We start from the raw sequence: 15,288 nt of genomic DNA, 5'->3' as shown, positions 1-15,288 counted from the left end.
ATGACACTATATAATAGTTTGCCTAACTGGCCATCGGATTTGGGCTCCTAATATCTAAAAAGCACTACGGTTTTCTTATTTTATCGGATTAAAGTAGCAAAGACCAGAAATTTCCATTGACCGCCAGTCAAACTTCTACACTTCTATCACCCAAAAAGGGGCGTGGACATGACGGGAGCCAAAGTACCCGGATGCGTTGCTCTGATGAATACATATTTAGTAGTTACTAAGCTCTACGTCATAACTAGTGTGCTTGGTGCAACCCATTCAAGTTTAGTAGTGACTAAATCTTGATTTAGTAATACTTGTACGCTATAACTAGGGTTAGTTTATACTTAGTAAGAAGTGGTGCAACCGACCCCTGCAGGCTAGCTACTTTGATATTAACGGTTATTTCGGAGTGATATATCTATAGTTAAAAGTCCCAGTGCTGTTATACTGTATATCAGCACTCATGGAATGCCTCTTGTCCAATCAAATTACTTGGTCGGAACAAACTGTTGTATAATGCTTAAATAAGTAGGCTAGAGTTTGATTCTGCGAGTTTGATCAGCAACGTGACTAAAACATTTTCACACGGAAAAGGAGATGAATCGAATATATTGATGGTTGTTCACTGAGATTGAGTTGTTCATACCAATTCAAAGGTCGCGAGATAAATAAAACAAAGCCTCTGACATCACATATAACAGGTAAAGTCGCTTTCACATTCCTGAGCCAGATACACAACACTGTTCCTTGTGGAAGTACGGAAGTTGGTTGTTGTCCTGTTCTAGTGCACGAATGATACTTCATACAAGTTTATTTCGTATAAGTAAAAGGAAACAATAGAACCCCTGTATGATTTAACAGGGTTTAACATTGTAGCCTGAGACGTCGCTCTTGGATTCAACACCTGTTCATCATGTCCCACTACACTCATAGGAGGCAGGTAGGTTCAGGCTAATTCAACCATAGGTTTCACCTGCATGTCAACTCTATGTCTGTCTGCGTAGTAGGCCTGTGTCTCATTAAATACATAAATGAAAAAGTCTATCTCATTTATCTTGTATGTAATTAGGGTATTTTACATTGAGGGCATTTGGTCATGCTTTCACCAGAGCGTGGTGAGGACAAAGGACAATTATGGTGTAGTGATCTTACATTCTTCATTTAATTGCAACATTGTAAAATGAAATCACGTCCTCTCAACATGTTTCAGTACACAAAACCACATCACCTATCGTCACATGCATAGAAATGAACCTTGGTGTAGCTTTCAGGGCTGTGATGATCACAGAGCCGAGATCTGGCAACTGAAACACCGGCAGTCAAACTCTTCAGACACTAGGGGTAGCATAAAGACCACAGTCTAATAGGCCTAATAGTAGTAGGTAGATCTCTCTAATAGACCCTCCAGGTTTTAACATGATATGCTGGGGTTTTCCCAAAGTGACTGGTTTAGATGTCTCTGCTAATACAGTAGCCTACCTCTACACTGCCCTGACCTAGATCATGGTTACCATGGATGGCTGGGAGAATACACTGACATGTCTTGCTGTCAGGCAAACCTTCCTTGACCACCTCTCAGACACTGCTAATGATGCTCAGTGAGCCTCATTTATAAAGCTTGGGTAGGCAAAAAAGGAGGCGCATGCCACTTTGTTTGACATGGGGCCACTTACCATGGCAAGCTAAGCAAACTTTGGTATTATAAAAAACAAACTTGCCGGTAGAATGTGCGGTCCTACACGGACACTCTGATCCACGCGTACGCACATAAAGTGGAGAAATTAGCAACTGCAACTCCGATGGCAGATGGATGAAAATAGATACAATTGTGTAAAATAAAACGAAATATTACCTCTCACGTATTATATATGAAGAGTTCCCTGGAGTGCACACAAAAACATGATTTAGGATAATAAATACAAACGGACATTAACATAAATAATAACGTGAACAGTATGACAAATTATGTTTAAAACTGATATAGATAACTTGTTTTTTTTTTTGCGTTTCTATGGGGATTTGCCTTCATTGTCGTCATGCATTTATTATGGTTCATATTCATTAGGGGCGTTCACTGACCATTTATCGGCAATTATGGGCGTTAAAAGGGTGGGACAAGACGCTCATTCACGCAAAATGTAGAGTTGATTGTGATTGATAAAGGTAAACCGGCGTGGGACCTACGTACACTGTGTTCTAAATCAGAATATTTTTGTGTTTAAACTTTCTGTCTTTCGTATACGCATCCTCTTCACGTCAGTCCTGGGCAACGTTTTATAAATAAGGTGCAGGAGCCGAAAGGATATTGTGATCATTCTTTTTGAGAACCTTAGAGGCTTTAAGGCTGTAGCCTAGTGTTTGTTTGTTTAATTGTTTGTTTGATAACGCACTCTGTCATGAACAGTGTTGCCACAGTTACTTTGAAAAAGTATTTTGATTACTGATTACTGATTACTCCTTTAAAAAGTAATCTAGTTACTTTACTGATTACTTGATTTTAAAAGTAACTAAGTTAGATTACTAGTTACTTTTTTAGTTACTATTGGCAGCTGCCTAGGCACCCGACCCCCCCCCCCCCCCGCAACATAAAAATGAAAACTGGTTTTGCCAATACTCACTTTATTTTAACAGTAACTTAAATTACATAATTAAACTTTAAACAATAACTTAAAACAACAAAATAAAGAGTCTTTCTTTGCCTCACCCAACATAAATACTTGTTTTTAAACAATAAAATAAATATAATCTTTATTTAACAGTAACTAGCAAGGTGTGGTTTCACAAAACCTAAAACCTACCCTGACCATTCAGATATGATCCTAATATAATCCTAATCCTAAACTGGGTGAGTCTTATCAATTTAGTTTATCAATGATCAACATTTATGTTCTTGTCATCCTTTGCTGACACAAACTCAAAATAATCCTTATATTTCCAGCTATTTAACGCATATCTCTGTTCTCGCTCCATTGTGTAGGCTACGCTTCTGTTTACACTGTGCAATCAGCGTGGTGATACACGTGAGCGATTCTGCTGCAATCTCGCGATAGTCGAGAGCCGTTTTTTGCGGGCATGGCCTTCCATAGTAACCTCGTGTTGAAAACGTGGGCACTGACGTCACTCCCCAAGACGCGAGAAATGTTTGTTTACTATCGAACATTACAAAGAAATACTGCATTTAGCCTAAGTTATGAGGTAGTAACGCAATAGTAACGCGCAGCCACTTGAATAAGTAACTTTAATCAGATTACTGATTTGGAAATAGTATCGCGTTAGAATACTCGTTACTGGGAAAAGTATTCAGATTAGAGTATCGCGTTACTTAGTATCGCGTTACCGGCATCACTGGTCATGAAGCAGATTTTCCCTGGAAAAATACATATTCCAGTCATGTTATTTTTTTGTTGTAGGCCAGCATTGAACTTCTGGAATTGATTGGAGTGGTGAGAAGAGAAGAGAATGGCTGTGATGCATCATCATCAACCCTTGTGGTAGGAGATCTCACTCACCTTTGATCAACACAACTGGTTGTTGACATACTAGCCAAGGAAGGCTGGTGGTGGAGAAAGAGGATGGGCACATTGTAATGTATCGATATTATTCCTAATTCCGTTCCATGCATTACAATGAGCCCGCTACCTCCATCAGCCTCCCCAGTACTGTACAGTACTCACTGCATGGATTCAGTGATTGTGTGACTTTACTTTAATTCATCCACAGCATACTCCACTATCATACGACTACATCCTGGTGGCTAAAGCTATTGATGACCAGCAGAAAGAGTCGTTCAAGAAACAAGAGGCTTTCATTGAGGCGTTAAAGAGGAAGAAGTTGAAAATAACTGTGAGTAATTACTATTCCATGGATAGCAAGCAATGATAAACCACTTTTGAGGTCTTGTAAAATGCATTAATTTGTATTTGATTTGTTAAACTATCTGTGTGGACTTATGTACGACTTATGTAAGATTTTTGCAATAAAATTCCAAATTTAAATTCCGAATGGTGAGTTTGATCTACTAAACTGTGGTAATTGTATTGTTTTTACATGTTAGAAAATTATAGATGACAGTATAGTCTTCTATGGGATCCAAGCTCCAAAAGAAACATTTGAGAAGTACAGATATCTGCTGAAGGTGTCTGATGCCTGTAATTGGAGCTGTGAACATCAGGGCATCGTGCCTCTCTCCACCAGGTAATGACCACACACTGGTTTAGTGTAGGTGTGCCACCAATGCCATCTCCTTTATAATCTATGCAGTTCCTCATTCCATGCTCATACCATACTTACTGTACATGTTCAAGATGGCAGTCATATGTCTTTTCATTTCAGAATAAGGATTGTTCACTTCATCCTGAATCATACCCTCACTGACACAGGAGGTGAGTAGTACTTAGCTCCCAGTCCCCCAATTGTTGCGCTGGACCCTCTTTGACGCTCCCCTCCCTGTCATCTGTCCATCTCTATAGAGGACCTCAGGGATCTCATGAAGAGGAAGGTGTTTGAGGCAGAATTCTGCTTGCATGAGGTAAAGATAGTGCTTTACTAGTGCTCTTAAAGGCAATTCATGAATTTCAAGAATTCTATTTCCTTCGTTCTGTCTCTCTGGTGTTGATCTCTTCCTGTTTTTTGGTATATCCGACATGCAAAGAGCTTAAGGCACTGGTCGTACCCAGAAGGAAATGGGGTCATGCACAGTGTAGAAATGTCTGGGCTTTATACAAACATTGAACTACTGAGAGAATAATTATATTTAATTTTAGCTGATGATCGAGCCTGATAGGTATGTAGGTATGTCTAGCTAATGTGTTTGACATGAGGTGTGAGGTAGTTCAGTCTCAATCACTCTCTCCAAAGGTCAAAACGAGAGATGACAATAAACCACAATGAATACCTGCCATTGTTTCCCAGTGTGTTGCCCTGCACAATGGCACACCCACAAGCTAAAGATAGGAACATGATCATACAGATAACTCTCCCCAGTTACTTTCGTCACTGACATTGACGTGTTAGACTATGTTATTGAAATGAACCATTACAATTGTGATATGAAACCTGTCAAGAGCACATGATAACATCCCTCTGAAGAGTAGATTAGATTCAACTTTATTGTCATTGCAGAGTACCAGACAGCTGAGAGTATCTGTTTATATCTGTTAGCTGTGTATCTGTTATTGCATTTAATTCTTTTTTGGGAAGGTCTTCAAAACATGTGTCATACTAATACAGTATATTGAGTCATCAAAAGGAACTTAGGTGTGTGTGTGTGTCTGTGTCTGTGTCTGTGTCTGTGTGTGTCTGTGTGTGTCTGTGTATTTCTTAATTCCCCACTGACTTTCTGCTCTTTGTGGTTTTAGAGAAAGAAACAGAAGGAACTGAGAAAGAGCTGGGCACGATGGAGTGCCTGTCTCCAGGGGCAACCCATAACTGCTGTTAGGTTAGACCCACTTCATCACAGTATATTTGTTATCAATAAATAATGATTGGAAATTAGTTATTTAATATATTCACTGTCATTAAACACTGTGCATTATGATCGATATTGGTCGATATCTGATGTATTTGTTGGAGTGTGATAGTCCCACTCTCATTTAAGTTTTTATTGGATAGAGATAGTAGAGAAAGAAAGGAGGAGAGGGTGTGTCAGCAGGGCATGGGCCAGATTCAAACCCAATGCCGACATGGGCATATGTGTACACCATAGGCTATGGTGCTATATCACTGGACCACCCCAGGTCACAACACTGATGTCTTTCACGGTATTTGGGTGTACTGTAGACCAGGGTTTCCGTTAACCGGTAATTCCCGGTCTTTGTCCGGTAAAATTAGTGGAAGTCCGACAAGTTGAAAACTCGTCGGACATAAATGTCCGGTGAAAATAATTCCCTCTAACCATTTTCAGCTGAGCACCAAACACACACACAGAACACTGCCCGAGAGAGAAGGACCCGCCCCCTTTAGTTAGCCTATAGGCTATAGGCTAACTAAAGGGGGCGGGTCCTTCTCTCTCGGGCAGTGTTACACGAGTGTGTGTGTGTTTGGTGCTCAGCTGAAAATGGTGTCCCGAAGCGGAGCGCTTTAACTTTATCGCACAATAACAAGGATAACAAACAAAACGGACAACATTTACACTAAGATGGAGACAAACTTCAGCGATATGATCTAACAGCCGGTCTTCAGGACGACATACAGACCCGTATGAGCTTACAGGGCTATCCCCTATCTATCTGAGAAAAGGCATAGCCTAGCCCTAGGCTGTAACATCGAACGGAAATTAGCCTATACGCATTGCAAGTTAATTTAAAGCCTATTTATTTTCAAAGAGTTTTATTCTATTTTATTTTATCTGATAAAAGGCATATGAACGGAAATTAGGCTAGCCGTGTCACGCCAGAAGCCTACATGCTTGCACTGTTACTGTTCAATAAAATGTTATACATCTAGACATTGTGGTATTTCTTTATATACGTATCCCAGACTGCCTATCAATTGTTTCTCAATAAACAGTTATGTTCTCCCCATTGTCATACTCCCGAGCTAAACGAAATGCCTTCCCAACCAGCGAGACCTGGTTATAGAAATGACGTTGTTTTATTGATTTAAAAAAAAGGGTAAAACTGGAAAGAGAAAATAGAAAACTCACATTAATCCCAAACAATTTAACAAACTTCAGTTAACGTAATGTGGAGTCCGTTCATTGATCGATGCTGTCTGTTCAGTTCCCAGTGAGGCGCCCGTTCAGCGCTGGATTTGACGCATGGCATAGCGCGCATGCGTCAAATCATGTTATATTATTATATATTATATAGCTCGCATCTAATCGTATCGGATGAGAAATAGACATTAAATGGCATATATAGGCCGCTACACAACAGTAATCACCGCGACAAACAGCTATATTAGATTTGAAAAAAAGAAATATGATTTTGAAAAAAAATTTTTTTATTATATTTTAATATGATGACCGGAATATATCACGTTTGTCCGGTAAATCGAATTCGTCCCGGACACGATGTCCGACGGCAAATTTTTCTAACGGAAACCCTGCTGTAGACTCAGGTTCAGGATCATGCTGAGAATGTTTTACTTAGACAGCAATGCTCTTCAATGTTCCATGCTCTTACCCTTGTCACATGTGTCTGTTAGAAACTACTTTGGAGAGAAGGTAGCCCTGTACTACCTGTGGCTGGGTTGGTACACCTGCCTGCTGATCCCTGCTGCCATCCTGGGGGTCATAGTGTTCCTCTACGGTCTGGCCTTCTTCAATACTTCTCCTCTCATGTGAGTTTCCACACCACTCTGACATGACAGACTGTTTTGGGGTATTACAATGTACAGCAGTGGAGGCTGGTGGAGGTAGAAACCAGAGGGTGGGCTCATTGTAATGCATGAAAAGGAATCAGGAATGGTATCAAACACATGTTTGATACCTTTCATTCCATTCATTACAATGAGCCCATCCCTGAATTAACCCCTTGGTTAAATATGTTTCTCCTGTTCTCTTGTAGAAAGGAGGTTTGTGAAGCGGACATTGTCATGTGCCCCCTGTGCGACAACAGATGCAAAGTGTGGCAGCTGTCTGACACATGCACCTATGCTAAGGTAGAATACACATCCACTGACATGGATTTTTGTGTGTGTGTGTGTGTGTGTGTGTGTGTGTGCGTGTGTGTGCATGCGTGCGGGTGGGTGTGCATGTGTTTGTGTTCGGTTGGTGCTGATATATAGTTGTGTCTCTCTACAGGTGAACATTCTGTTTGACAACGAGGGAACAGTGGCCTTTGCCATGTTTATGGCGGTGTGGGGTGAGTCATACTGTGTGTACTGTAGGAGCCTAAAGAAAATGAATATGGTACTGTATATTTGAGTGCTGAGAAAGCCACTAGTAGGACTAATTCCATGAAAATCCTGGAAACATCTAGCATGTTCTTTTACAGCCACGCTGTTCTTGGAGTTCTGGAAACGTCACCGGGCCTCCTACGTGTGTGAATGGAAGGTCAATGACTGGTGTGAGGAGGAGGTATGCTAAACTGATGCTCCACTGGTTGTCTTTGGTTGATTTAGTCAAATCATCGTCTAGTCAGTGTATGCAATATAAGCTGCTCACATACTAATTAATTACATGATCTATGGTCTCATAGTCTCGTTGCCATGCTTTAATTTTCCATTGCTTTAAATGTAGATTTTCGAGAAATTGTGTTAAATGCTAAATGTGCGCATGTTACTGTTATTGTGAATGCTTAGTCCTCTGAAACTGGTGGTTGCCTGCTTTAAGGCAACAATGCAGAACCATCTCATTTCAGTTTTGACATGTTGTCTTTACATGAAGGATGAGCTGATCCTGGAGATTGTGAACAATGTAAATTGTGAGTCCAAGCCATACAAGCACTCCTATCTGCGCAGCACTTCTGTTTTGATTCTAGTCACCCTCATGGTGAGTACAAGTCTGGTACATGAGTTTGTTATAGATTGTACTTTACAGTATGGGTTGATCAATGGGTAGTGCACAATCACTCATTGATGAAAAAAAAAATGTGTTCATTACGGTCATGTTTATTTCAGAGTGGATCTGAATAAAGTACTTACTGTAGTTCTGTGTGTGTGTGTGTGCATGTGTGCCTGTGCGTGTGTGTGTGTGTGCGCATGCCTGTGTATTTGCATGTGCGTGTGGGTGTCCTCAGATGCTGCTGATCATCGGCCTGGCTCATGCCCTGGTGGTGTTCCGGGTAGTGGCCACAGTGCTGTTAGCTGAGGCATCTTGGGAGTTCCTTAGTGACCACTCCAACACAGCAGCAGTGATGTTGGGCGCTGTACTTCACTACTTAACCATCACCATCATGACCCGGGTACAGGGACCGTCCAAAAATGTGCCACATTCAATCTGTGTGATCCTGCTATTAGTGTTATAGGAATCTCTGACCCACTCTCCATCTTTGCAGGTCAACAGGAAGGTGGCCCTGAAGCTCTGTGAGATAGGTAGGGTATAGGTATTTTAGTGACTAGAATAAGAATAAGGTGCATTTTTACTACAGTAGACAGAGATTGTTGATCTATGAGTCATTTGTAGCCCCGCAAAACAATGGATTTGATATGGATGCTCTAATAACTACTATTCAAACACTCTAGAGCAGTGGTTCTCAAACCTCTCCTCTAGGACCCCCAGCCGCTCCATATATTTGATCTGTTCCACCACCAGCACACCTGATTCAACTAATCAAGTACAAAGCAATTATGATTTGTACTTGATTAGTTGAATCAGGTGTGCTGGTGGTGGAACAGATCAAATATATGGAGCGGCTGGGGGTCCTAGAGGAGAGGTTTGAGAACCACTGCTCTAGAGACTGTGCCATATTTTGGTCTAGGTGTGAATTACATGACCATTGTCATCAGGCATTGTTTTCTCTCTCAGAAGAAACGCGGTCCTTTGCTGCCACCGAGAGGAGCTTCACTGTCAAGATGTTCACCTTCCAGTTCTTCACCTACTTCTCCTCACTCTTCTATGTTGCCTTTTTCCTTGGCAGGTATGATCTGTTCCTCTAGAGGTATTTGGCTTGTCGGTATAACAGAGTGACATATGGTAATAATATGGTAATAATATGGTAATGCTGTTAACCTCTTAGGATAAATGGACATCCTGGTGGCTATGTGAGGATAGCAGGGAAGTGGAGGCTTGAAGAAGTGAGTAAACATGCAGCATAACCATCAAATAGTTAAAACTGGATATGGATACTTTATTGAAATTCTGTGGGACTTTTGTGAATTTATATTCCAAAGTGTCTGATTTCTGATTTCACTGATATAAACATCTCTGCATTCTTTACATTGCAGTGTCATCCCAGTGGTTGTCTCACCGACCTCTTTATCCAGATGGCCATAATCATGGTGCTAAAACAAACCATCAGTAATGTCTTTGAGTTTGTTGGCCCGTAAGTGTACAATCAACTATGTATTCAATGTATGTGCATTGTGCACAGTATGTACACTACAGTATATGACTGGTTTGTCCAACTGGTAGCCTAGGTCCATCACATATCTGTCTGTCTGTGTGTCTGTGGCTCTGTCTTTCTGCCTGTCTGTCTGTGCGTGCGTGCGTGTGTGTGTGTGTGTGTGTGTGTGTGTGTGTGTGTGTGTGTGTGTGTGTGTGTGTGTATATTTGTGAGCAGCTGGTTTTGCAGGTGGCTGAAGAGGAGGAGATCCAATAAACTGCAGAGGAGGTGTGCCCACTGCTACCTGAAAGGGGACTCAGAGATCAATCATGGAGCAAAGCTGTGTGACAACTGCAAGCTCAGAGACTGGCTCCGCAACTACCGCCTCAATGATGTCGACTCCTTCAGCCTGTTCAATGAGTTTCTGGAGATGGGTAGGTACTGTAATGCAACGAGTGTAGAGATCAGCAGCAGGGATTGGCTGGAATTTTGAGCCAATATATCCACAGTAGTGAATGTTAATTTATTAAACTAAGTAGGGGCTAGTTTGACGTACGCATTTAATCTGTAAGCAATTTTTTGCCACGCCATTTTCCTCGCCTCATTAATTGTGCCAGTATTGCCCTTTTTTACTTTTACTTACTTATTTTTTGTCTTCATAAAGCTCCATAAGCAGAGCGCTGGGCTGTCATTTTCCAGTCATAGTATCTTCTTTTCGACAATCGTCTGTTCTGGGCTGCTTATTACTCTGTGCACGCGCCCAAAGCCAGCATTTCCAAGCATGAACTGAATTATCATTGACAAGACAAACCGGAATTGGATTATTGGAATGAGTTGAGCCCATTTCACACATAGTTCCCTGTAAATTCCATAGAATGCCATCCTGTGTTAACCCGGCATTTTCATCGTTCACACACATGAGTGAAATACCGGTAGATTGACATGCTGGTCCCTTTCACACATGTCGGCATTGCCGGGTTGCACTATCTACGGTACTTGAATCATGCAATCAACTGGATGCAGAACTGGTACGAGACAGATGCGTGACACTGCCATATACCATAATCTGCCATCATTTATATCATACTTCCGTTTTATATTGAAAAATCTGATGATAAATACATATAAAACGGAGGTATGATATATGGCAGACATATATATGGTATATGGCAGTCTCATGTGCCTGTCCTGTTCCAGTGAGTCAACTCATGTTGACCAAGTTCGCTCGCCAACTAAAGCACTTGATTACCGTTGATATAAACATACTATACTAGTCCAAAAGCACAGTATGGGAGAACTTGGTGATGGTAAGCATAATACGAGTTAACTCAATTAGACATATTGCTATACGCTCTGTGCTGCGGGCTCTCCCTGCTGACTACACGATGCAGGACAGCTGAGAGGAGACGGTGTGTATGCACTGCAGGTAGTGAGCGCAGATTTTCGTGTTTTGACTTAGCTGGGAGTTCGTTAAAAATGCATGTTACCACATTTCTAAGTAATCTAACTAACCCTAACACTGACCCTAACCCTAACCCTAACACTGACCCTAACCCTAACCCTAGCCCTAACACTGACCCTAACCCTATCCCTAGCCCACCTATGAAATATTAGAAATGTGCGATCATTGGGCTGTGGGACCACTGGGCTGTGGGAACATAGGGCCTAATTTTGAAATATTAGAAATCTGGGACCATTGGGCTGAGGGACCATTGGGCTGTGGGAACATAGGGATGACCCCCATTCAATTACAGAGAAGTATTTACACATATTTCCAATCCATTTAGGAAGTATAGATAATCTAGGACTACCAATTGTCATCCAAATCATGCAGGATCCCTTATTCCATTAACTAACATTTGCCATTTGAGTCTAAATGATGCTGCTAAATTTGAGCTAGCTAAGATAACGAGCTAGCTAGGCTAGCCAAAGTCAAACATGGCTACTGGATAGCTATGAGACCTCCACTGTACTGGGCAGCTAGCTAGCTACAGTATGACTTGTTGTTGATGTTATTTATATTGAATATGTAAGGACAGTTACAACTTTTGTGTTTAGGGAATCATTTACTTGGTGTATCAGGCAAGAGAGCAAGTCCATACTCTGGGACCAGCTGTGTGGTCTGAACCCAGAACTGAGTTTTCACTCTTGTAGTGTTTTACCCCTTTGATCATTACCCAGTCTGAAAGAGTATACAAACCATTAACATCTCATGGTATACCAACCTGTATGTTAACTGTTAGTTATTGTCACACCTAACTTGATCACTGACAATCACTGGGTGTGGTGAAAACCAGTTCCAAGTGATTGGCTTGATTAGCATGTCTCCTAAACAGTCTACGTCTTACAAATCTTACATATCAAACATACAGGAGTTTGGGACCGAACTGAATGTTGTGTTTTCCCTCCACAGTGATACAGTTTAGTTTCACCACTATCTTTGTGGCAGCGTTTCCCCTCGCTCCTCTGCTGGCTCTCATCAATAACATAATTGAGATACGCCTGGATGCCATCAAGATGGTCAGTCTTGAACGCAGAATGGTGCCCAAGAAAACCAATGATATTGGTGAGGAACATTTAAGTGCTTAGTAACATGGAAATAGTTCATGTTCATAAACAATTAGAATGAAAATAAGCCATTGTATATGTTACGACAATGGATAAACAATTGATTGTTTGTGTAATATAAATGCTGTGTTTCCTTAGGTGTGTGGACTGATGTGTTAGAGGCTGTTGGTGTGCTGGCAGTCATTGCCAATGGGCTGGTCATTGGCATAACTTCAGACTTCATTCCCCGCCTGGTATACCGCTACCATTATGGCCCCTGTGCCAATGGCACTGTGACAGATATGGAGTGAGTTTGTTTGTCCATTCTGAGATGCTAACTCAGCATAGGTTCTTAATTTACTATACATAGGTACTTAATTTACTACACCCATGTCTTCTTCTTCTTCTTCTTCTTCTTCTTCAGCGCTACAGTTGTAAGACGATCTGTTTGTCTTTTCTCTCCCAGCTGTATGACAGGCTACATCAACAACACTCTGTCCATTGTACGATTGGGTGACCGGAGCATCTACAATGAGTTTTCTCCTGACCAGATGGTAAACGTCACCTCCTGCAGGTTCGAACCACTCTGTTACCACTCAGTCATAGGGCTTTCACACCGCCAGTTCGGGAACGCAAACCTAGTCTGGAACCGGCTGGTGCATTCAGACCAAAAATAAATTTGTTCGGAGCCTGAAAAGTTGGTTCGCAGCTGGAACCAGAAAATAGTGGTTCTCAGCCTGAACCAAAAACTAGAACCATGATGTCGTCCGTGGGTGTGTCATATTCTAGGCTGTGAAGACTAGCAAGAAGGAAGGAATATAATATAATCTAATTCTTTTTAGTGATTAAAAAAAAAGTTTCATCATTCTCTCTATCTTCCTCACATGCTCAGCAAACTCTGTTCCAGTAACAAAGCAGCTGGCTAGTAAGAGAACGTGTTTAGAAAGTGTCTTTTTTTTTATAGAAAATTGTTTATTTTATGTTGTCCCCTTTTTGTTTTGAATTTGCACTTTTCATATTTTTTTATTTAAAACACCCTGTGCATTCGTGCTGGGAAGGGCGCTATATAAATAGTTTTACTTACTTACTTACTTATTTCAGATACTGTAGTGGAAGATATTATCCTAATTTCCATTGAAGTAGCTGCCATCTTGTTGTGACATTTTTGTTTATCCTGCCCCTTCGTCCCTCAACGTTGATGACGCTTATGGTTCCGGTTATACTCGTATGAACGCGGGCTGGTCCCCAGACAGAACCAAAGTTTGGAGGTTCCAGAACGGGAACGGGAACGGTTCCTTGGTTGTGAAAGCCCTATCACTCACCTCTGTACTCCCACCCATCATTGCAACATCTCTAGTGATGACCCTTATGATTGATCAAATTCAAGCAAAATGTCCCTGTTCAAATACAGTCTATTGTGTTTTATTATTTCATTGTAATGTGTAATGATGTCTTTAAGAATGCTTGTATTCTCTAACCACAGTTATAAAGACTACAGAAGTAATGAGGACTACAGCTTCACTCAACAGTTCTGGCTGATCTTAGCTGTGCGCTTTGCCTTTGTTATCCTGTTTGAGGTACGTTTACTCATAGCATATTTATCTTAACCCAGCAAGAAATGATTAGAACATTCTTTGTGCTATTGTACAATTCAGCATATTGGTTGGGCTGATCATTAATCACTATAAGTGTTGACTATACACAAATGTCATATAAACACAATTTTAATGCCTTTTTCCCTCCCTGGACCCATCTCACTATTTCAATCTCCAGCACGTGGTTGTCATATGCAAATTCATTGCAGCATGGTTTGTTCCGAGTGCTCCAATGCAAGTGAAGAATGACAGGCTCTTTGATAAACTCAACAGGTTAAAGCAGGAGCTGAGGTGAGACTTTGATTTGATACAAAAAAAAAAAATATAGATAAAAAAAAAAGGTTTTAGAAGAAGGTGATAGGGAGAAGGTTTTTCCTTCTATCAGTGGCCCCGGGCCCGAGCTAGATTACTCTTCCTGCAACGAATGGTGGATTGCTGATTCACATGCTTAGTATTCAAATGTATTGATTGTAAGTCGCTTTGGAATAAGGCGTCTGCTAAATGCCAAAAATGTAAATGTAAAATACTTAACTGAAATTAGTGAATACATATTTTTCTGTTATTTATACAAAAAGGGTCCCTAATTGTTTGGATTGTTGTAAGATACAGTACAGTGATGCATAATGTCATCTACTGTCAACTTACACTCTGGATGAATGAATTCAGAAAAAAGTTTCCACTTGACATTTTCAAAAGGGTATAATTTGTACAAAATGATGTAACAAACTAACATGTGCTTGTAATTCTGACAGGTCATCGGATGTAAAAGAACCTTGAGACAGTGTTATGAGGCCTGTCTCAGAGCAGGACGGACTCAATGATGACGTCCCCATGATGTGTCCACTGTATCTACAGTACATACTGTACTGTAGATGAGACTACATTAAAGTTAGATTCTGGGAGATTAAATAAAAGAGGGGCGGTAATGTGCATGGGCCAATGTCTAACAAGTCCCTTCTAGGGATGTACCCGAATATGAATATGTTATTCGGGAAAGCACAAAAAGCTGGAAACAAATACAGATTCTACCCGTTGCTTGTTATTATTTGGAGAAAAAAAATGTTTTAGTTTCAAAATAATACAAAAAAGAGAGAGAGAGAGAGAGAGATGACAAGTACAGTATGAAGATATGGAAATACATTTCATCATTAATTATATGCCAATATGAAATCAATTCATAAAATGAAGGCACAAAAATTGCATTGCCAATGAATATTAGGTTAGAAAAT

General features: G+C 40.8%; 1 protein-coding gene across 1 annotated transcript; it reads left to right on the top strand.

The window, feature by feature from the left end:
• Nucleotides 1-904: 904 nt before the first annotated feature.
• On the top strand, nucleotides 905-14,354 carry LOC308165504 (anoctamin-9; the record flags this gene model as incomplete). The annotated part of the gene is made up of 23 exons (XM_080539656.1): nucleotides 905-931; nucleotides 3,402-3,482; nucleotides 3,712-3,834; nucleotides 4,046-4,185; nucleotides 4,324-4,373; nucleotides 4,461-4,519; nucleotides 5,349-5,428; nucleotides 7,138-7,272; nucleotides 7,500-7,593; nucleotides 7,736-7,796; nucleotides 7,929-8,011; nucleotides 8,321-8,425; nucleotides 8,673-8,837; nucleotides 8,931-8,967; nucleotides 9,401-9,512; nucleotides 9,612-9,669; nucleotides 9,820-9,917; nucleotides 10,155-10,351; nucleotides 12,331-12,483; nucleotides 12,624-12,771; nucleotides 12,931-13,038; nucleotides 13,948-14,041; nucleotides 14,238-14,354. The coding sequence occupies 23 exons, from the start codon at nucleotides 905-907 to the stop codon at nucleotides 14,352-14,354; spliced, it is 2,325 nt and encodes a 774-aa protein (XP_080395782.1).
• Between the last annotated feature and the right edge of the window lie 934 nt (nucleotides 14,355-15,288).

The sequence above is a fragment of the Nansenia antarctica genome (assembly GCF_963989245.1).
Source record: "Nansenia antarctica genome assembly, chromosome: 9".
NCBI lineage: Eukaryota > Metazoa > Chordata > Actinopteri > Argentiniformes > Microstomatidae > Nansenia > Nansenia antarctica.
The sequence above is the reverse complement of the archived record's forward strand: the minus strand, read 5'-3'. Positions and strand labels throughout refer to the sequence as shown.